The sequence below is a fragment of the Suncus etruscus genome, chromosome 4 (assembly GCF_024139225.1).
Source record: "Suncus etruscus isolate mSunEtr1 chromosome 4, mSunEtr1.pri.cur, whole genome shotgun sequence".
Lineage (NCBI taxonomy): Eukaryota > Metazoa > Chordata > Mammalia > Eulipotyphla > Soricidae > Suncus > Suncus etruscus.
The window spans coordinates 138,492,962-138,516,896 of NC_064851.1; the positions used below are offsets into that span (position 1 = coordinate 138,492,962).

General features: G+C 34.8%; 1 protein-coding gene across 1 annotated transcript in view; it reads left to right on the plus strand.

The window, feature by feature from the left end:
* Positions 1-23,935, plus strand: part of WRN (WRN RecQ like helicase) — a 128,488-nt gene that overhangs the window by 102,802 nt on the left and 1,751 nt on the right. The window contains 3 exon segments of the mRNA XM_049772701.1: positions 1,665-1,796; positions 3,967-4,129; positions 7,445-7,656. Coding sequence (XP_049628658.1) covers positions 1,665-1,796; positions 3,967-4,129; positions 7,445-7,656 — 507 coding nt within the window.

Here is a 23,935-nt window from a genome sequence, read left to right on the forward strand (position 1 = left end):
GAGCACATAGCCAGGAGTAACCCCTGAACATCAAACGGATGTGGCCCCAAAACATATATATATATATATATATATATATATATATATATATATATATATATATATATATATATATATATATATATATATATATATATTGTAAAGGTGTGCAATTAAATCCTTTGTTGAATGTTTGTGAATCCCCAAATAGTTCCCAGAATGAGAAATTGATTCCCATCCCCTTGTCCCCTTTTGGGAAGAGATCTTGGTAATATTTATCTGCAGCAAATAATCCACACAGACAAGAAGGTTAGGGTGTCAAAGGTTGGGCGAAGCGAGTGTTTTGTCAGCCTGCTACCAGCTCTGGCAAAAGACCCTGCACGCCTCCCACTAAAGCTATTTATTCAACTCTCAACAGCGTCCCCACCTGGAAGGTCAAGGTGGGGCAACAGGCAAAGAATAATCTTACGGAAACATTTTCATATACAACCATTCAAAGAATAATCTTATAGAAATATTTTCATATACAACAAAAGTATATTGGGATTGGGGCCAGAGAGATAGCATGGAGGTAGGGCATTTGCCTTGTATGCAGAAGGACTGTGGTTCTAATCCTGGCATCCCATATGGTCCCCTGAGCCTGCCAGGGGCAGTTTCTGAGTGTAGAACCAGGAGTAACCCCTGAGCGCTTCCGGGTATGACCCAAAAACAAACAAACAAACAAAGGTATTATGTGATTGAAGAGATACAGTTCAAGATATGAGGCCTTTGCCTTGACTGTGCACTACCTCCTGTTCGGTTCCACATACCGCATTTGGTCTCTGGAACACTGCCAGGGGTCATTTCTGAACACAGAGCTAAGAATATCTTCTGGGGAACTACCAAGTATGGCCCCCAAATTAAAAAAAAAAAAAAATATATATATATACACTGTATATGTTTAAGTAGTAATATGCTTTTTATAGATATTATGGCTAATTAATTATTAATTAAATTATTAATTATCAACACTTTAGGGGATTAGCTAACTAATCTGGAGGTGGGTCACTATAAATTTTTCTCCCCCTGTTTGTTGAACCACACTCAGTTGTGCTCAGAGCTTACACCTGGCTCTGTGATCAGGGATCACTCCTGCTGGACTTGAGTGGATTATATGGGGTACCAGGGATTGAACCTGTGTTAGTTGTGTGTGAGGCAAACACCCTACATGTTGTAGTATTTCTCCAACCCCCTCATTTTTCTTTTTTTTCTTTTTTTTTTTTTTTTGGTTTGAGTCACACTCAGCAGTGCTCAGGGGTTCCTCCTGGCTCAATGCTCAGAAATCGCTCCTGGCAGGCTCGGGGGAGTATATGGGATGCCGGGATTTGAACCAGCGTCTTTCTGCATGCAAGGCAAATGCCCTACCTCCATGCTATCTCTCCATCCCTTTCTTCCTTTTTAATAGCAAATGGGGATCTAGAAATGTTTAATTATACATCCATATATCTTATTACAAATATTTTACTAAGTTTTTATTTCTTCTAATCCTGTCTTACCTTTTAAAGTCAATGTATTATTTGAAAAAATTTCTTAGTAAGAGGCTTTATTTTTGTGTTTTTTCCTTACTTAATGCTTAATAATTTTTTTGATATTATGCAATTAAATTTTCATTAATGATCTTTTGTGTTACATTTAAAATTTTCTAGGCAGACCTATTTTCAAGTACAGAACCTCAGGAAAAACTGAAGAACATCTTGAGGGTAGAAAAGGAAGCATGTTTACTTTCACAGTCTGTGGCTATTACATATTCTTTATTCCAAAAAGAGAAGATGTCTTTGGTAAATGTCACTGTCAAGTGAGAGGGAATATTTAATTTTAAATGTGTTTTTTTATTAATTTTTGAATATAGCTTTTGTCTTGGTATAAGTTTCCTTTAGCTATACAATATATTGCTTCTTTTTATTGCATAATAATTATTTAAAAAATTTTAGTCAGACACCATGACTGCTAATTGTAGGATTTTATGCATACAATCTTACACTTAGTATTTAATGCAGCCATATTTATTGTTTTTAAAATAATGTTAATAATTAATTAAAATAAGATTAATAATTAAGAACTGGTAAGAATAGTTCATAATATTTATTAAATAAATAAAATAAGAAATTACCAAATCATGTGACTAACAAATTTATAAATGGTTTGGATATGTGCAGATTTAGATATTAAGAATTCCAGTATATGTTTCAAAGGTGCATAGACTGATTTCTGGAAGAATGTCCAAGGAACTTGAAATGTTTTCTCAAAACAAGTATACTTTTTTCAATCTATGTAGTTCCATTTTAAAACCAGGCATGATGATGATTTAACAAAATCTAATTACTGTGAAAAACGGTCAGTCTTGCTATTTCCTTATTCTGATATATTCAGAAGTCTTTTGAAATACTTTAAATGTATAGAATAGAAAGTGTATCTTAATGGAAAAGGGATAAGACTTCTAACTAGCTTTCATTAACTTGCATTTCTACCCTCTGGCTCATTGTCTGCTTGCTTAGAATCTTTTATGTCCCTGTGAAGTAGGTTACAGTGTATAATTTTTATTGGTTAAGGTTAAATATAAATAAAAACAAGAGTCAATACTTGTCTTACTCATTTACTATACCAATAATTAAATTCCTTAATTAAAAATAACAAAATCCATTATACAAGTAACCAAATAATGTTTATGCTGCTTTAGAAATGAATGCTATGATGAGAAGTTCAATTTCAGTCTTTTATTTAGTCACTGTGTATATGTTAAATGTACTTGGATGCACATAATTGGACTCCCTGCATGGTGTATTCTCCAAAATTCCTGAATAGAATACATTCCAGTACTCTGTGGTGGTTGTCATGTATTATATTACGAAGCCATACTTAAAGATGTAAAATGTGATATATCTTTATTTATGTCTTTTGTTATTTTTGCTTATATATTTTATTGTATATTATGGTGGTATAATTATCTGTACCTCCCAGGAGTCTTAGAGGGTCTTACAAGTTAACCACAAAATTAAACATGCCTAAGGACTAATTAATCAGGAGCAATAATGCAATTAGTTTTAGGTAATTTGATGCCTAGTATCAAATAACCCTGAAATTAGGCACACATGGTGCATACTGTGTAGTAGGAAAAAGTAAAATTTAATGAAAGTAATTAAAAACCTAGCCTTGAAGGTTGAAAACATTACTTGCACTCTGTTCTGTAAAAATATCAACATTCACACAAATACAATTCAGATTCAGAATAAATTAAAAGCATATGGAAATAGTTTAGAGTAAAGTGACTCAACTTTGAGTGTTTAAAAGAATATGATGCTTATCTTAAATGGATTTGTAGTATCATTTGTTTTAAAAGTTAGATATATAGGGTTGTAACACTGTCCTAAATTTAACACAATTTGTGTTAAGTTCATGAAATGCACTTAAGATAAATTAGGAAAGGAGGATAGCCCTTGTTAAATTGGGTTTATTATGTTATGATAGATCAGATTTAAAAGCCTATTAAAACAGCCACAAAAACCATTTATGGAATGCATACAGAGCCTTACATTATCACTAGTTTTTATTAGTTTTGTTGGAAATTCATGTATCTAAAATACTATGTATTTTTCAAGTATATAAAGTATTGGATTACACTTTGCTGCTTTCAAAAAGGCTGTAGTAGCTATTAGTAAAATAGCTTATAGAACCACAACTATTTGATGGTAATGGGTTTTTAAAGTTAATTACAAAAGGATAAGGATTGCTGAAGCTGGGCTATTTTATTTTTTTCAATATAGTAAGTATTACTAGTAGAAATATGTAAAGTTCTGTAATATGTATAGTTTTAAAGAAATAGTGAACATTTAAGCCAAAATTGTGTTCATTGTTTACTTCTTAACATACATTTCCCAATAGTTTTGGATGTTTTATCCAAAACATTGGAAACTTTGAAAACTCACTGATGGTTTGTTGCTGTCTCTTTAGGAGCGTGTAGCTGAGAACAGGATTTTGCCTCTCCCAACAGTTGGCATGCACTTATCCCAAGCGATGAAAGCAGGCTACCCTCTAGATATGGAGAGAGCAGGCCTGACTCCAGAGGTTCAGAAGATTATTGCTGATGTTATCCGAAACCCTCCCATCAACTCAGGTGATAACGATGACCTGCCTCTATAATCTTAATGACTTGAGTCATTGAAACTAGATGAAGTAAACAAGCAATCCACTAACATTTTTCACTTGAACAGCATTAACTCTTTATGTTACTGTGAAAACTTGTAAAGTCTTATAAAGCTTTGTGCTTTTTCAGAAAGCAGTATTTTCCCCCATTATCATGCAGAGAGAATCCTGATGTAAGAAATTCTTGTTTTGTTTTATTACCTTTAGGTTATAATATTTATACCTACCTCCAAATACTGTGCTTTTTTTCCCTTTTCTAATTTTTACTTAATCACTGATAAAACACCACCAACCAGACTCTTACCCCTATTAACTCCTTATATCTTGCTGACTTTGTTTTTCCCTAAACCTTTCTGATTCTTTTTCACTAGTTTTGTTCTAAATAGTCTTTTAAGTAGAAGAGTGATGACAGCCACTGTTGATGGGATGGGCCAACGTCTGTAGGCCCCCTTGTTATAAATCCCTCTAGAGCTTTTTTATAAAATTTTTCTGTAGAACTTTAACTGCACTTACATGTCTATTTAAGAAATATGATTTAGATTTTTTTTAACAGAAAAGAAGGAGCTTTAGAAGTGTTGCTGATTTGCTTTCTAAACCATATATACCCTATAGTTGACCCTTAAACAACATATAGGGCATAGAGAGTGACAGCATCCATTGTTAGGTTAATTGGTGAATGTAAAAACAGATAAAATAATAATCTAAATAAGTTCTATTCTAAATAAGAATAATAATAAATAAGTGCTAACCTAAATAGTTCAAGTCTGTGTTTTCAATAATCAGCTATCTTGTAAAGCAGCAGAATTGTAAATTTGGAAAGGAAATGATAAATTATTAAATTTTTACTTTCCAACATCTACCCTATTTCAGACAAAAAAATCCAAAGCCTGGGGAAAGTTCTAAAATTGTTTTTGTAGCATTTCAGAGTTAATAACAGTAAATTTTTTCTTAATTTTATCTTAATATAAATATATAAAGTATTTGATATAAATATATATTTCTTTAATTTTATTTCTTAATGTTATTGTTATACTTCTATTTTTTAAAGGAGAAATCTTCAATTTCTGATTTTTATATAAAATTTTGGTTCATAAATTTCCAAATGAGTAAAATAAAATGCTTAATGATATTTAGTTTAATAGAATTAGATTTAGATATTTTCTACCATGCCTAGTACCATTTATATTCCAAGTTTAGCAAATTCAGTTTCCAAAGTTAAATGACCTTTAAATAAAGCAGTGTTAAAATCAAAATAATATATAAGAAAGAAAATTGTAATACCTGTTCAATAGATATTAGAAAAATGAATAAAATCTTAATGACAAAAATACTAGTGAAAATATTTGCCTTTGGTCTGGTGAGATAGGTCAGTAGGCAAGAGCACATGCTTGGCATGCAGGACCCCAGTACCACCTGCCTTGATCACTGCCTGATCACTGGTGTAGCAAAGAGAAAAGGAAGGAAGAAAGGAAGGAAGGAAGGAAGGAGAAAGGGAGGGAGGGAGGGAGGGAGGGAAGGAAGGAAGGGAGGGAAGAAGGAAGGAAGGAAGGAGGGAGGAAGGAAGGAAGGAAGAAGGAGGGAGGAAGGAAGGAAGGAAGGAAGGAAGGAAGGAAGGAAGGAAGGAAGGAAGGGAGGGAGGGAGGGAGGGAGGGAGGGACGAAGGAAGGGAGGGAGGGAGGGAGGAAGGAAGGAAGGAAGGAAGGAAGGAAGGAAGGAAGGAAGGAAGGAAGGGAGGGAGGGAGGGAGGGAGGGAGGGAGGGAGGGAGAGAGGGAGGGAGGGAGGGAGGGAGGAAGGGAGGAAGGAAGGAAGGAAGGAAAGGAAAGGAGGGAGGGAGGGAGGGAAGAATTAAGCATTTGTCTTTTAACTTATATACTGAGTATAGGAACCACTTTTTATTCAGAGATAACTATTAACTGAAATTTCAGAGAACAGTAGAGAACTCTTTTAGATATACTATTATTTTGGTATCATTTTAAGCCTATAAAATATCTAAAATTTTATATAATATATATTATATATATAAAATTTTATATAAAATATATATACTAATCTAAAATTTTGAATTCCTTTTTAAATAATGTTCACTTTATTTACTTATTGAAGGAAAAATCACTGCATTTTATTTTATTTTTTAATTATTTAACTTTTTGTATGTTTGGGTCACACCTGGCAATGCTCAGGGACGACTCCCAGTTCTGCATTAGGGCATCTTTAGTACTGGGATTATACCCAGGCTTCTTGAAGGCAAAGCAGCACACCAGTCTGCTAAGCTACCCCTCAGGCCATGAGGTTTTTTTTTTTTTTTGGAGGGGTGGGGGAGGGCACACCTGATGATGCTCGGGTTACTCCTGGGTATGCGCTCAGAAATCACCCTGGCTTGGGGGACCATATGGAGCTACCCCGCAGTGGCAAAATAAAATCTATAGGGAAAGGAGGAAATTAAAATGATAGTTATAAAACTCAAAAACTAATCAATACTACCTTTTCAAATAGCATTGAAAAATATTTTATTTCTGGCTGCTAATTAGAGTTGAGTGTCAGAAAGTTTAACACTAGTTTTATGAACTACAAGATGAGAAAATAGCTTCTGAGCTTCTTACTGCTAACATTCCCTATACTCTAGTATTACAGATGAACAGAACATTGGAAAGATGTGCCTGAAACACGAAGATTGTTTTTTAGATTTGTGAAAATACTGATACTAAGATCACTTCAATTCCTTTGAATTATTAAAAAAAATTTTTTCTTAATTCTGAAGATAATGCCCAGTTTACTCATTTAGTCAACAGATTACTCATGTAGTCAATAGGTACTTAAAATAATTGATATCTTTTGGTATGCTTGATGTTCATTTATAAGATCCTTTTAGCATTTTGATTACAAGTATTTGTAGCTATTATTTTAAGAATAATTTATAAGAAGCTAACTTGATGTTTGGGGTTTCAAAGCTTAATTTCCTTTAGAAAACTACTGTTAATTTTGGTTTTGATTCTCAAGTGAACTCCACAAAAAAAAAATTTGGAAAGCTTTTCAGATTGTAAAAGAGAATTTATGCAGTCATTCGCACTGCTGTGACTGGGAGTCTGGGAGTTTGAAGGTACAGGGGACAGGAGAGAAAGGGATGTGTATTTTCTCTATTTTCATTCTGTAGAATAGGCCTTTCAAAGAGTGGAATGTTACCTTGGGCAACTTTCCTTCTTTCAATAAAATATTTCATTGTTTCTAGCACATAATTTTTCTAATATATTTGTCATAATTTATTTAATTTTTGTTAATTTTTTACAGATATAAATAAAATGAAACTAATTAGAACGTTAGTTCCTGAAGACATTGACACATACCTTATTCATATGGCAATTGAGATTCTGAATAAAGATTCTAAGTACAGATTGTTATGCCAACCTTCGTATGATTCCAACAAAAAGAGATGTTACTCTGACTCTGAAGAGAGCTGTTCAAGTTCTAAGAGAAACAAGGAAGAAGACACTAATATCAAGGTATGAATCATAAGTACAACTTTCAGACTATAAAATTACTCAGTTTGTATATTCAGATCTAGAATAAGTAACTATAAAATGTCAGCGTATTATACTTCCTTTGCTTTTCATAAATAATTTTTTTAAAAAACAGGAAAAGGGAGTATAGATCACCTCCTTTAGCTTAATTGTGAGAAGTATTAATTTAAATTTTATATCTACCTTATATTAACTGCATAGCCCTGAAATTCTTTCTTATGTGTAATTAATATCAGATTTAAGCAAATGACATTTTATGTGGTAAATGAAAATGAAAACATTTTATTGTAAAGCACCACCAAGCTTTTTTATTATTCTTCATTCTCTATGCCCTGTTTCTATAACATTGAATATGATGGTTGATTGAGATCCTGGACACATCCCAATATATTTTTATTTTTAGAACTTCATATTATTTTATTATTTCAATTTTTATTGAGGACCTACTTAGGTACTAGGCATTATTCTAGCTATGTTGTATTTTTAACAAATTTATTTGCCTTTTTTTGATGTATAATAAACATCCACGGACAGCTAAAGCAATCCTAGGGAAAAAGAAGATGGGAGGAACCACTCCCAGCCTTACACTATACTATAAAGTAGTCATCATTAAAACAGCATAGTCCTGGAATAAAGACAGACTCTCAGTTCCATGGAATAGAGTTGTTTATTCTGAGATGGGTCCATAGGTATATGATCAACTAATCTTTGATTAAGGGACAACGTGGAACAAAGAAAGCCTCTTCAACAAGTGGTGTTGGGAAAAGTGGTCAGTTGCATGCAAAAAAGTGAAGTCAGACACTAGTTTGCATTATTACTGAAGGGGTATCATGCATATCACTTTCTCCTTTCAGCATCCAGTTCTTGTCCAGAGTGATCATTTCCAACTATCATTGTTAACAGTGGTCCCTTCTCTGCCTTAACTAAACTCCCCCACTATTTGTGGCACATTTCTCACCCTGAACTATTCCTCCTAGCCCTCATCTCTATTGTTCTTGAATGTTATTATCATTACTGTCTTTTTTTTAAATATATCCCACAAATGAGTGTGATCATTCTATGTCTATCCCTCTCCTTTTGATTTATTTCTTTCAGCACAATACTCTCCATAATCATCCTTGATAATTTCATGACTTCATTTTTCTTAACAGCTGTATAGTATTTCATTGTGTAAATATACCATGGTTTCTTTATTCACTCATCTGTTCTTGGGAACTTGGGTAATTTCCAATAGTGCTGCAATGAACAGAGAAAAGTAGAGGACTTTTTTGCATTGTGTTTTTGGATTTGTAGGGTATCTTACATTCCTAGCAGTGGTATTGCTGGGTTAGATGGAAATTCTATTTCTAGGGTTTTTTTTTTTTTTTTTTTTTTTAAGAATATCCATTTAAAGATGGGGTTTTTACTTAGCTAAGAAAAACAGTACATGGGACCAGAGCCATATGGAGGGTTAGTTGTTTCCCTCATGCAACCATTCCCTGAATCCCTTAGCACTACTAGGGATGATTCCTGAGTGTAGAGCTAGGAACCTGAACTTTGCTGGATGTGGCCCTAAAACAAAACAATCCAGTACATACTATACTGTTTTGTATTTTATACAAATTTTAAAGGTTCATGAGAAATTTTTTTTATTGATGTTTCATTGAAAAAAGAGATTGACAAAAAATCACCAAGACCGACTTCTTGGAATCTGCCCCCTAATGATTCAGACATAGAAGACATATTTGCAGATCATTATTTACAGGTATTATTGATTTAATAAAAACTTTTCATGACAAATACAACAGTCTTATTATCTTTAGATTTATCTTCATTTTACATGAAATTAAATATATATTTTTATTTTCTGACATGTATTTGTTTCATGTGTTCAAGTAATCAGAAAATGAGTTATTGTTTTGTAGTCTCAGCTCATTGACAATAGTTTTAATATCATTCAGAATATCAAAAGATGTAAATATATCGTAGAATTTTATTGCAATTGCTGAAATTTTGTTCTAGTGATAAAGGAAACCTAAATGTCATTGAAAGCCAGTATTTGTTAAATGACTTAGGCCTCATACTGAAAGTCTCTCCATACACTAATTACTGAAACTGAGAAGATATAGTCAGTGAATGTAAGCATTATTAATTTTTATCAATAAAATATTATGTATAGGATAAAGACTGATGGTCATATTATATTAGAAACATTATAGGTGATAAGATTTTAAATATTATTTACCAAGTATTGCATACAAAGATTAAATCAGAATGTTTTCCATATTCAAATAAATTCTAATATATACTGGAGACTCACTTTTATTGCAAACAAGTATAGTTTCTGCAATCACCAAGAGTTTTATATTAAAATCTTCTAGGAAGATAAGTATTTCTGTGTCTGTTTTATCTGTTAACCAAATGTCTTTTCTATGTCATCATAATAATGAAATTTTTATTTTGCAGTGCCAGGAATCAGACCCAACTTCTCACACATGCAAGGCAAGTGGTTTTCTGCTTAGCCACATCCCTGACCCTTTTCTGTGCCACTTTTTATCTCTAATATTTGTTATTTCTTAGTCAATCATTATAATGTTGTACAGTGTATATGAATCAAATTTGTTCTTCTAGTCTTCTCTTCCCAGTGAGGAAATGGATACTTGGGACAAATTACTATCATAACCATTACTTTTGTCTAGCTTTTGTTAAGTATGAAACAACGATTCATTTACACTGGATTTTACTCTTTCCTCTCATCTTCTTCCTTCTTCTCTTCCCTCCCCCCCCCCCATTTCATATTCTGTTCTCAGGGATCACTTCTGTAGTGATTGGGAGGCTGTATGGGGATGCCAAGGATTGAACTTGGGTCACCCACCTGCATAACAAGTGCCCTACCTGCTATATTATCACTCAAGCCTCTGCACTGGATTTCATTAATAACTTTAAATAACAGACAATTTTAATCATTTTTAAATAAGCTATACCTTTTTTATGAGGATCTCCCTCCCCAATTGAAATAGTTGGAAATAATTTGAAGCATTGAAAACAGTTGATGAAGAATGCATACATATGGCATTCTTTTTTTTTTGAAGGGGGTGGTCCACCCCTACTAGTGCTCAAGGTTTACTCCTGGCTCTGCACTCAGGGATCACTGCTCTTGAAGGCATCATATTCTGTGCAAAGGATCAAACTCCTGTCAGCTACACACAAGGCAAACTCTCTACCCACTGTTCTATTGCTCTGGCCCTGAACTTTATTCTTGAAATGAAATAAACTACACATTTATACTTTAAGCTAATAGATGCTTTGTAACTTAGATGAAGCAACCATATATAGTTCATTAAATTCATCAAAGTCTAAGTGGTACTTACTTCATAATGATTTCTCTCTCATTTTCATTTGAGGATTCTAGGTTCAAACTAATATAATGATAGATTTAGGGAACAATAGCTACTTAAAATAGTTTTGATTTTTCCAAATGCACATGGTACAGTATATAACTTCTGTGTTTACTATATATATATATATGTATATATATAGTATATAACTTCTGTGTTTAAAAATAATTGTTTTGGGGTCAGCGAGATGGCACTAGAGGTAAGGTGTCTGCCTTGCAAGCGCTAGCCAAGGAAGGACTGGGTTCGATCCCCCGGCGTCCCATATGGTCCCCCCAAGCCAGGGGCAATTTCTGAGCGCTTAGCCAGGAGTAACCTCTGAGCATCAAATGGGTGTGGCCAAAAAAAACAAAAAAAAATATTGTTTCCAGTTATTCAGTTATTTTTTACTTTAGGATTCAAAAATTTCTTTGATATTGACCCTGAAAATTGTGCTAAGTATTGTGTACTTGTCTCTTATTCAGAAGTGGACCTCTGGTTTTTAAGAATCCTTGAAACATAGCAATCTTTTTTTATATATTTGGCTTTTGAGTCTATATTATCTCTATATTGAGTCTATATTATCTCTCAGCAAACCTATAAGGTGACGACACTGATTGACTCTTTTTGTCTGTGTCTACCTTGTAGGCAGAAATTCCATGCTCTTCCAGTGCTCTGTGTGTTCCCCTGTGTCCATATACATGCATGTCCTTGTGCGGTGCACCACCTAATTAAATACTTTCCTTAGAACAACCGTTACAACTTTGCTCAGCCCAAAGTAAATATACCAGGGAACATAAAAATAAAATAATATGCAGCTTTGTTATTCCCCAGTAAATGTCTATACATGAATATCCAAAGAAAAGCTCAGAACAGGATAACAGATATTTGACTAAAAAAAATGATACAGTGAGTTTATCTCTCTCTTTTTAAATTTAATTTAATTTTAATTTGTTTGCCTTTTTTTTTTTTGGTTCAGGAGCAAATTCTATAGACCCTACCATTTTGTTGTTGAGGAAAGAACACTGGAGATATATATATTTTAATAAGGTTAGTTTTTTGTAATTTGTACACAATTTTTAATTATATAACTTTTTTTCTTTTCCTAGACTTCATCTGAAACTTCAAAGGATGATTTACCTGCCAAGAGAAATTATACCAGCACAAAAACAGTGGCCAAGATAAAAAAGAAGGGTCTTTTTAGTTAAGTTGTCAATTGCCAGAGAAATTTTTGTCACATTGTATTATAAAGGTCTTTTTTTTTAACTTTTGAAAAACACAATTTCAGTTTTTGTTTATGGTACTCTGAAAGCAAAACCCACTTATTCAGCAACTGTTATCTTAAATCAATTTTGTATGATTCATATAAAGTATTTGTGACATTGAGAACCTGAAATTAGCATAGAATTAAATATTAAGTATTTTCCATTGGGATTTATTTTTAAAAAATGGTCTAAACATAAAAAGAAAGAAAGACTGCCACCACCATGTTTTATTCTAATAGTACATTTGGAAAATATCATTTTCAGTGACTCAAACAAATAATAGGTTAGTAGTTGTTTGGGAAATTTGACATTTTCTATATTGTGAAAATTCTTCCCTGGAGGTGAAGAAACCTTAGTTATTTATAAATTATCCTTACTCAGGCTAGAGAGATAGCATGGAGGTAAGGCGCTTGCCTTGCATGCAGGACGGTGGTTCCAATCCCGGCATCCCTTATGGTCCCCCAAGCCTGCCAGGAGCGATTTCTGAGCGTAGAGCCAGAAGTAACCCCTGAGCGCCACCAGGTATGACCCAAAAACGAAAAAAAAAAAAAAAATATATATATATATATATATATATATATATATATATATATATATATATATATATATATCCTTACTCTCTTTAGAAGAAGGTCAGATTGTTAAATGGCATATTGAACCAACTCAGTAATAGTGAAATATTTGGGGCTTTATTAAATAGGGAAAAAGAATATAATAAGGGATACCTGTTGTACATTAAGCAACTATAAACTTTATTTTTATATACTTTTCTATGATTTAAGTAAAATAATGTTCATAATTTGTAAAAAACTTATTTCAACTATTTCACTTACTCTAGATACCTTTCGTTTTTTTAGGATATAGAATTGGACATTAATATTGCTTTATATAGCATATAAAACTTAAATATTTAAAACAGCCTGGAACTGGACAGGATACACAGGGTCAGTTGGCAAATGGCCAACCTTGGTTTGATCCTAGCATGTATCCCTGAACACTTACAGGAATGATACCTAAACATAGAGCCAGAAGTAATCCCTGAATACCATCCAATAAACACACACACGCAACATATATTCTAACAAAGTTAGGACAAACTGCAGTTAATATAAATTTAAGCAATCTAATATATGACCTTTAATTGACATTTTTCAAGTAAAAACAATGACTACTAACAAATGCTTGTTGTAAAAGAACTAGAGAATCAAAGAAGTAGACAAAAGAAAAATCACTGATAATTCTTTGGGGCTAGAATGATAGTATCTGCCTTGGACATGGCTGACCTGATTTTGAGCCCTGGCATCCCATTTGGCCGCCCAAGTCTCTCCTGGAGTGATCCCCTGAGCACAGTTAGGAGTAAGTCCTGAACACCACTGGGTGTAGACCTCCTCTCCCCCAAAAAATAGTTACAAAAGAAAGAGAAAATTATTACTAACTGATAATTTTGTCAGTTAATGTTCAGACTGCTTTTATGTCTTTTGAAAACCTTTATTTAATTGCTTCTTAGTTAAATGAATAATACATAATAAAATATTTTCTTTGCAAATTATTTCTGAAGAAACACATCTCATAACACCATTTGTCCTTACCCCTTTACCAATTCCTTTACAGAAGGTAGCTACAATGAAATACTATGATTCTCTAGCTTTTCTTCTCATTTGCATTATTTTTAAAAGTTTGTTTTGTTTCGTTTTGTTTTGGGGCCACACCCAGTGATGCTCAGGGGTTACTCCTTCCAGGCTATGCACTCAGAAATTGCTTCTGGCTTGGGGGATGCCAGGGAATCAAACTTCGGTCTGTTCTAGGTTAGCGCATAGCAAGGCAAATGCCCTACTACTTGTGCCACCACTCTGGCCCCATGCATTTGCATATTTTTGAATGTGGGTTTTGCTTGTTTGTTTTTGTTTTTGAGTGACACCTACACAGCATTGTCCAGAGTTACCCTTTTATGCTATCACTCCAAACTCTTGATTGTGTATTTATACTTACATTCCCATTTTTATATATATAATTTTTTATTTTGGTCATAGTGACTTACATAACTTTCCCAGTAATATTTTAGGTACATATTAACATTGAATCAGGGGAATTTCCATCACCAAATTTGTCCTCCCTCCATCCCTTTCCCATCTTGCATCCCATATCCCCCTCCCTTACCCCCCTGGCTGCTAGAATGAGTGGGCCCCAGTGTGTCTAGCTTACTACTTAGTGATCATATAACTGTTTGGTCTTGGTATCCTACATTATTTCCCCCTCTATTTAAGAGGCGGAACCAGATAGTTCAAGTTATGTGGTTTTGTTTGAAGAAAAGAAAAGCAATAAAATGGGGTAAAAATCAAATAAGCCGAAAATGGGCGGAGTCCTTCCAGAAGCTCTCAACCTCAGTTTGAGAGAGGAAAAGGAAAAGGGAATCGAAATACCACAACAATACAAACAGAAATATCAAACAAAATATCTAGTGAGCACTATAGCAATAAAGACAAGCACCACACAATAGCCACGGTCCTGAAATAAAAACATGTCAGAGCGCAAAAAGGGGAAAAAAAGAAAGAATAAAAAATAATTGGAGACAACTTCAATATCCACACCAAAACAAAGAAGTCACAAAAAAATAAATAAATAAATAAATAAATAAATAAATAAATAGATAAATAAATTAAAAAAAGATTATTTTGTGTGTGTTTTTTTTTCCTGCATAGGCACAGTAAATATTGGGGACATTAGAAAAGGAATTCCCTTGGCCTAAGAGATACAGGGTTTCTCCACCCTTGAAGTATACTGTCACGGGATTAACTAGAGACTCGTTTGCATGTTCATTTACTTTCCCCTTGGTGCTTTTGTGATGTATGAAATACTTGTGCTCTGTCATGGGTGATAAGATCAGACCTCTGTATCTAGAGATCTTGGTATCTGCACAGGTCAAGGATACATTCCTATTTTTTTTTTAACAGAAATGAGATAGTATCTGAGAAATAATTTACAAATTTTATATCAGATTGATACATTTGGTGGCTGTACTATAATTGATTGAATGCATTATACTTCTTTTCTATTGATGATTGTCCCTTTTCCCCCCGTTTCACAAAATTTCTTTTTTTATTTTATTTTATTAAAACCATTGTGGGGGCGGAGAGATAGCATAGCGGTTGACCCTGGAGGGACCTGGGTTTGATTCCCGGCATTCCATATGGTTCCCCAAGCCTGCCAGGAGCGATTTCTGAGTGCCACCGGGTGTGTTCCCCCTCCCCCCAAAAAACATTGTTATCTACAGAGTCCTTCATAGGTGAATTTCAGATATACAGTGAGTCAGGGCCATTCCCACCACCAGTGCTATTCCCTCCACCAATGAACCCAAAGTTTATCCTATACCACCACCCTTTGCTCTCATGCATGCACAGACACTGATTATCGATCCATGGGTTACAGTTGAAAAGCTGACATAGGTAGAGTGGGTCAGAATGCTTAAAAAATATGCCAGCCAGTCAGGTGGAAAGGTTTTCCATTTTCTAGACAAATCATTATTGGTAAGGGTAAACTTTACTGAAGAAAGGCTTCCTGGGTTAAATTGTGTATAGAGCATTCTTAAAAACAATCATAATTTTCAAGTCTAAATAAGTGATATGGTAATGAGCACTGTAGAGTAGTATGCACCATGAAGTATCATTTAGAGGGTGTATCCAGGTTCCTTTCCTGAAAGCAAACTGAAATCATGAGCATTATGGTATAATGGTAAACTACCCAAGATTGAAAATTAATTGCAATAACATACTCAATGAATGAACTCTCTGTAGCAGGAGTTTATGGCATACAGTTGCATATTCCATTGTCTTCTGTGGACATAAACATTAAGTCATATTGCCAAGAATAATCAAATAGAAAATGAATAGACTAAAATTTTTGTCAAGACCTTATCTTAGGACTGGAACAAAAGCACAGCAGTAAGGCATTTGCCTTGAACGTGGTCGACCTGGGACAGACCCAGGTTCTATCCCCGGCATTCATATGGTTCCCTGAGCCTGCTAGAATGATTTCTTTGTGCAGAGCTAGGAGTAATCCATGAGCACTGCCAGGTGTGGCCCCAAAACAACAACAACAACAACAACAACAAAAACAAAACAAAGATCTCAATGAGCTCTGTGTTCTAATATAGCATTGCAGTGTGAAACTAGGGCGACCAACCTGTATCTCCAAGTACCACTGTGAACAAACAGATCAAGGAGTTACTATAGACATTAAAATTAAGAAATTAAAACTTACAGTGAGCACTGTAGTGCGAGTGCATGGTTTCCAAACACATTTTGCACTAGTTTCTGTGGATAAAAACATTAGAAAATTATTATAAACATATATAAAGAGCAGTTGATTAGAAACTTGCTCAATCTAAACAGCTCTATTGGTTGTTGAATTCCCTGAAGTATAGAAGAAAGTATAAGCTTTTGTGTTACTCCTGTTCCACTCAGTTTCTTCATTTCTCTTCTCTATACTCTGGGGCTAATTGGGTTCAAAACAACTACCAATTAGACCATTGTTTTGCTTTGTGCAGTTATTCTAAATACCACATATAAGTTATATCATTTTGTATTTATCCTTTTTCTAGCTTCATTTAACAATATCTTCAAGTTCCATCCATGTTGCTGCAAATTGCATGATGGCATCATTCCTTACAGCTATGTACTATTCCATTGTGTATATGTGCCACATCTTCATGATCCAGTCTTCGTTTAAACTTTCCACTTCCTCTTCATTAAATATGGGAGATGATATTTTTTTCTAGGAATCTGTCCATTTCTTCTATGTTCTCTAGCTTAACTGAGTATAGTTGTTCATAATAACCCCTCATGATGTCTTAGATTTCATAGGGGTTCTGTTGTAATCTCTCCCCTTTTATTTCCGATCCAATTTATTTGAGTTTCTCTCTCTCTCTCTTTTTTTTTTTTTTTTTTTTTTTTTGGTGAGTCTTGCCAGTGGTTTGTCTATCTTGTTTATTTAAAAAAATAAAACCAGCGCTTGGTCTCATAATTCTTTGTATTTGTTTATTTTTATTTCTATGTTATTGATTTCTGCTTTGGTTTTTATTTTTTCTATTCTTCTGCTTGTGTTTGGGTTCCTTTGCTGTTGGTTTTCAAGATATTTAAAGTGTTCCTTTAGGTTTTTGATTTTGTATTTTTCTTCTTTCCTAATGTTGACCTGTATTGCTATGAGTTTCCCCCTAATTACTGCCTTTACTGTGTGTCATAGATTTTGGCAATTTGTTTCTTCATTATCATTAGTTTCAATGAATCTCTTTATTTCTTCTTTTTATTTTCTCTTTGATTTAGCTGTTGTCAAATAGCATGTTGTTTAGACTTCAGGTGTTAGATTTTCTTCACATCTTTTTACAGTCAATCTTGATCACTGTGGCATTGTGGTATGATAGGGTGGTTGGTATAATTTTTATATTTGTGACTTTATTTAGGTTAAACTTGTGTCCTAACATGTGCTCTATCCTGGAGAAAGTTCCATGTTTACTTGAGAAGAAATATATTCCACTTTTCGAGAATGAAATACCCTGTATACATTGATTAATCCTAATTCTTCCTTTTCTCGTTTAGGGCTCATATGTCTTTGCTAGTATTTCTCCTAGTGGATCTGTCTAGTGGTGATAATGGGGTGTTGAAATCTCCCATACTATTATGCTTTCATCTGTATGTTTCTCTGAGTTTGTGAGCAAAAGCATGGCTCTATATTTGGTGCATACATGTTGATCAGAGTTAGTACTTCTTGGTCTAATGTTCCCCTGATCAATAAGTAGTGTCCATCTTTGTCTCTAAGTACTTTCTTGTGAGGTTGAATGCAGTTTTCTCTGATATGAGTATGGATGTCACAGCTTTTATTTTTGTTTCTCAGTAGCTTGTATAATTGTTTTCTATTGTTTTGCTCTGAGCCTCTGTCTAGCCTGAACTTTTAAGTGTGTTTCCTGTAGGCAGCAAATGTCTGGGTTTTGTTTTCTGAACCAACCTGCTACTCTGTGCCTTTTGATGGGAGTCCACTGACATTTAAGGAAACAATTGACAGAAAGGGCTGTTGTGCCATTAGTTTGTATAGGGTTTTGTTGTTGTTACAGTTGGGGATTTGGGTTGTGTAATTGCTCTTTGAATAGTTCACTTAGGGTCCGTTTGGTTAGTGTAGATATTTTGAGTTCTCTTGTCCTAGAATGTTTTTAATCCTCCCATGTAAATGAGAGTTTTCCTGGGTAGTGGACTCTAGGTTGAAAGTTTCTTTCATTCAATTGTTTCAATATGTCATTCCACTCTTTTCTTGTCTGAATTGTTTCAAATGGAAGGTCTAGTTTAATTCTTATGTTTCTTCCTTTACACTTGAGGTTTCTCTCTCTCTCTCTTTTTTTTTTTTTACTGCTTTAAAGCGTCATTATCTGTTTTGTTTTATTTTCATTTGGATTAGTAAATATGGTTCTATTAGAGTCTGTTTTGTTTGGCAATCTTGGATTTATAGAGAAATCTCTTTCCCAAGGTTGGGGAAGTTCTCTGCTATTATCTCTCTATTTGTTCTTCTCCTTTCCTGTTTTCTTCCCCTTCTAGTATTTGTATAACTCAGTGATTTTTTTTTGTATTTGTTCATTAAATACCTTACATTTTCTTCCAGTGTTTGTCTCCTTTCTTTTTTGACTTCTTTAACACGGCTGGCTTGTAATTTGTCTTCAAGTTCGCTTATGTGATTCTCCACCTGTGTAATTCTACTATTATGGCTTGCTAACATGCTGTTTAGTTCCTTCAGTTCCATTTGTATGTCTTCTTTTGTCTTCTGAAAGAGTTCTTCTTTGTATTGGTTGAATTCTTTATAGGTTTCTTAATTTTGCAGGCCAGTGACTTCTTGATTTTCATTGCTAAATAATTCATTTATAAGGTTCACGCATTTGGGCGGACTTGGAAATTTGTCAGTATTTCCATATCCCCCCACTGTAGGTGTCTTCCTTAACTTCCCCATTGATCTTTGCATTTAATGGTTTGAAATACTGCAGTAACAGGTGTTTAAGAAAGTGATCTATTTTTTGTATGAAAGGAGACTCAAAATATATCTTCTTTAGAAGTTATTTTTCTAAACTAGCAAGGCTATTAAGTATGATAAAAAATATTGAATACCAGTTCATTGGTTTGTTCATCTGGATTTTGAGCTGTATATTTTCTAAGAGAAAGAAGTGATAGATCCATTTTTCCAGGAACTCTATAATATAAATTGAAATGACTTCACATGGATGCATTAGCATTAGCATGGTTGGGGGAAAGGAGGGCTGATGGAGGCGGGAGGGTCCCTCTTCTCGCCCAGACATAGAACTGACTGGCCCCAGGAGGCAAACAGTAATGGTGCTGAAACCCCTAAGAAGGCCCCGAAAGACAGCCCCATTTGTGTTTGGTGGGAGGGATTAAGACATGAGGTTCCTTGTTCCTGCCTAGACCATCAACAATGGTGCTGGAATCAGAACTGTTTCACAACATTTTTATAAGTAGAATTAGAAATAAACATAAGCATATTGCTTTGACTTTCATTTCACTTGATTATATTGTGAATGTCTTTTCTTTGTCATTAAATAGTCTTTTCCAGAATATTTCTTGCTCAGCTTTATATACTATTGTAGTTTTCAGACTTGTCTGCAGATTGCCAGGGACCTATGAGACTATTTAAGGATATTTGCAAAGCCAAAATTAATTTTATTGAATATTACAGAGAATAGTGAATGAAACCTCTGGTATCTTCCTGCAAGTCAAGGCAGAGGCATCAAGTGATTGGTTTTTACTGATTTTTAATCCTTAAATGCATATCTATTCAATATTGATTGAACCCGAGTTCAATATCATAGGGTCCCTTGAGCTTGCCAGGAGTGATTTCTGAATGCAGAGCCAGGAGTAATCCCTGACCACCCTTGGGTGTGGCCCCAAAATCAACCAAACAAACAAAATATAAACTACTATTTGTTCATTTCAGTATAGTATCAAAGAAGAATATTCCAAATTATCTGAAAAGGCTTCCAATATTTTGCTCTCTTTTCCAGTTATATACCTACCTGTATGAGATCAGACTTTTTCTTTTCATTTATTTCATCCAAAATAGCCTGTAGAAACAGATTGGAGAATCCAGCAACTTTTTAAAATCAGACAAGAATCTTTGCAAAAATGTAAACCACTGCCACTCTTGTCACTAGTGTTTATTTTTAAAGGGGGGGGGTTGGAATGGGAATGGGAAGTACTTTCTGCTTTTCAAAAATGTTACTTTGTACTGATTTACTGCTGCTACTTTTAAGCATATTAATAAATCAAAAATTTCTACTTGTATTCCTATGTCTAACCCTGTATATTTATAAGAACATAAAGCTTTTCATGTGTCAAAGATACACAGCAAAGTAGCAGCAAAGGTAGAAAAATAACACACAGAAAAACTTATCCGCACAACTAAGAGGGGTGGATTAAAAGGGAAGGGTATTAGTATCCTTGGGTACTCTGAAGTTGCACTGGTGATGGGTGTGGTGGTAAAATTATGTGATTGAGAAATCTTCAGTAGCAGTATTGTAAATCACAAAATGTCAATCAATTTAAAAAATAAGTAAATAAATAAAAGGATACAGAGATGCCTAAATCAATTTGTTTCTAGAAAGTGGGAATGAAATTATTAAAAAATGAGAAAAATAAAAAGGTTAAAGAACACAGCAGCAAGAAAATTTGTGAAAATTATTGTATCTCACAAAGAGGTGTGCACTTTGTATGTGCTTTGCCTTTAAGACATACTTAAATTATTTTGGTAAGATTTTTTGTGAGTAGCGATAAACGTGAGTGTTCAATTTACTGTGATAAATGAGTTTTATTTTAATAGCTATATTTTTATTTTCTACTTTCAGGTATGTGTGATTGTTAACTATAGTTGTATCTATAACAGATGTTCATTTTTATGATCATATCATGATTTATCCACATTCTACTTTTTTCAGTTTCTATTTTAATATTTTGTCTTGTCCTGTTTTATAAACATGCATTATTTTTATAATTGGAATTTTTTTTTTTTTTTTGGGGCCACACCGGTGACGCTCAGGGTTTACTCCTGGCTCTGCTCTCAGAAGTCGCTCCTGGCTTGGGGGACCATATGGGACGCCGGGGGATCGAACCGCGGTCCGTCCTAGGCTAGCACAGGCAAGGCAGGCACCTTACCTCTAGCGCTACCGCCCGGCCCCTTGGAAAATATTTTTTAAAATTTAATGGATCTGTTAAAAAAAAAAAAAGAATTGAACTGTTAGACCCAGCTATTAAGAGTCTCTCCGGAGACTGGAAGGGAGGAAGGGCCAAAGTAAGGAAGGGGCCACAGCAGAGGTCCTCAGGTCTACTCCAACTCAGCTGGAGTCACTACTGGAGTGCAGGGATCCTAGTCTATTCTCAGTTTAATCAGAAAAATTTGCCTGTAGAATTAGGAATAAAGGAGGTGGGCATTCCTGGATGGTGACACACCATTTCTTGCTTGCTTTCCTTCCCAGTTTCAGTTTCTACTCATCCTTAGGCCTCTCAGCCAGCAAATAGGCCATACTGTGCTGGCTGGATCCTTATGAGTGTGAGAGCTGACACAAATGGGAAAGCCACTGAGCAAAGAGCAATTGCATTCTAAGAAGATCCTTGGCTCTCAAAGGGAAGGTAGTTCTGGGTTTCTTAGGATCAGTCAGATCTGGGCTCCAAAAGAAAAACTTAACAGGGAACTGGAGTCTTCATCTCCAAGGTAGGAGAGTGTACAAGGCACTGGTGCCGTGGAAAGCCCATCCAGATGAGCCTTTCTGTTCCCTGGGATACTGAGGGGTTATCGGTCTGGTCTCCCTACTCCCAGGGGCTGAGCCATCAAGTCACCCCCAGCTTAACTTTGTCTGGAGTGACACATGGAAGCTCTGAGCTCTACTGAACATGGACCTAATAGAAAAGTTTCTTAAAGGTGAACTGAATTATCTGTTAAGACTGTCCTAAATGCCTTAGAGCAAACTGCTTTTAATTTCCTGTGAGGTGGCCTGTTGGTGCTGATTAGGGGAGGGGGCTTTGAAGACAAGAGGAGTCAGAAGGGAGAAAGGATTTCCTCTCTCCTCCTTCTCTCTCTCTCTCTCTCTCTCTCTCTCTCTCTCTCTCTCTCTCTCTCTCTCTCTCTCTCTCTCTCTCTCTCTCTCTCTCTCTCACTCTCGCTCTCTCTCACTCTCGCTCTCTCTCTCGCTCTCCCCCCTACTCTAGATCTTCCTAGCATGGATCCTAATAATTTTCTAATTAAATCTTTTATTTTTATTGGCAATTAAATTTTGTACATTTGAAGGCATTACCAAGAAAGAACCCATCTGTTTATTTGTTTCCCTCTGGTTTTCACATATGGAAATGACTAAAGGTTTTTACCTCATTGGCTCAAGCACACCATCTACTGGTCTAATTTGATCATTTCTGTTTCGAGACCATTTGGTCTAGATATTGTTTAGTGCACTTAATAATTTTATAACTTTCTTCTGCAACTCCCTGCTGATTGGTGTTATGGAGCATTTTTTCATGTGCCTTTTGGACATTTGTATTTCTTCTTTGACAAATTATTCTCCCCATTTTTGTTGGGGTTCGATTTTTTTTTCTGGTTAAGTTCTGTCAGTATCTTGCATATCTTAGATATTAGCTCCTTATCTGATATGTATTGGGTTAATATTTTTTTCTCATTCTGTGGATGGATTTTGTATCGTAGTCACTATTTCTTTTGAGGTGCAGAAGCTTCTCAGCTTAATATAGTCCCATCTGTTTATCTCTGCTTCCACTTGTTTGGAGAGTTGTTTCCTCCTTGAAGATGCCTTTCGTCTCAATTTAATGAAGTGTTTTACCTACCTGTTGTTCTATGTACCTCACGGTTTCAGGTCTTATATCAAGAACAACAACAATGAGGTACCATCTCATGCCACAGAGACAAGCACACATCACAAAGAACAAGAATAATCAATGCTGGTGGGGATGTGGGGAGAAAGAAACTCTCATTCACTGCTGGTGCTAGCCTTTCTGAAAAACAATATGATGATTCCTCAAAAAACTGGAAACTGAGTTCCCATATGATCTAGCTATACAACTCCCAGGGATATACCCTAGAAACACAAAAACATGATACAAATATGCCTTCCTCACACCTATATTTATTGCAGCACTATTTACAATAGCCAGAGTCTGGAAATAACCCACATGCCCGATAACAGATGAATGACTATAAAAACAGTGGTACATATACACAATAGAATAATATGCAGCTGTCAGCAGAGATGAAGTCGTAAAATTTTCCTATACATGGATGGACATGGAAACTATTATGCTGAGTGATATAAGTCAGAGGGAGAGACACAGAATAGTCTCACTCATATATGGGTTTTTCAAAAAATAAAGGACATTATTGTAATAATGCCCAGAGACAATAGTGATGAGGGCCGGATATGAAGCTCTCTACAAAGAGTGGTGAATGCAGTTAGAGAAATAATTACACTAACAACTCTCATGACAATGTTAATGAATGTGAAGTAGAATGCCTGTCTTGAATACAGTGTGGAAGAGGAGGGAGATGGGGGGCATTGGTGGTGGGAATGTTGCACTGATGGTGGTGTTCTTTTAAATGTAAGTA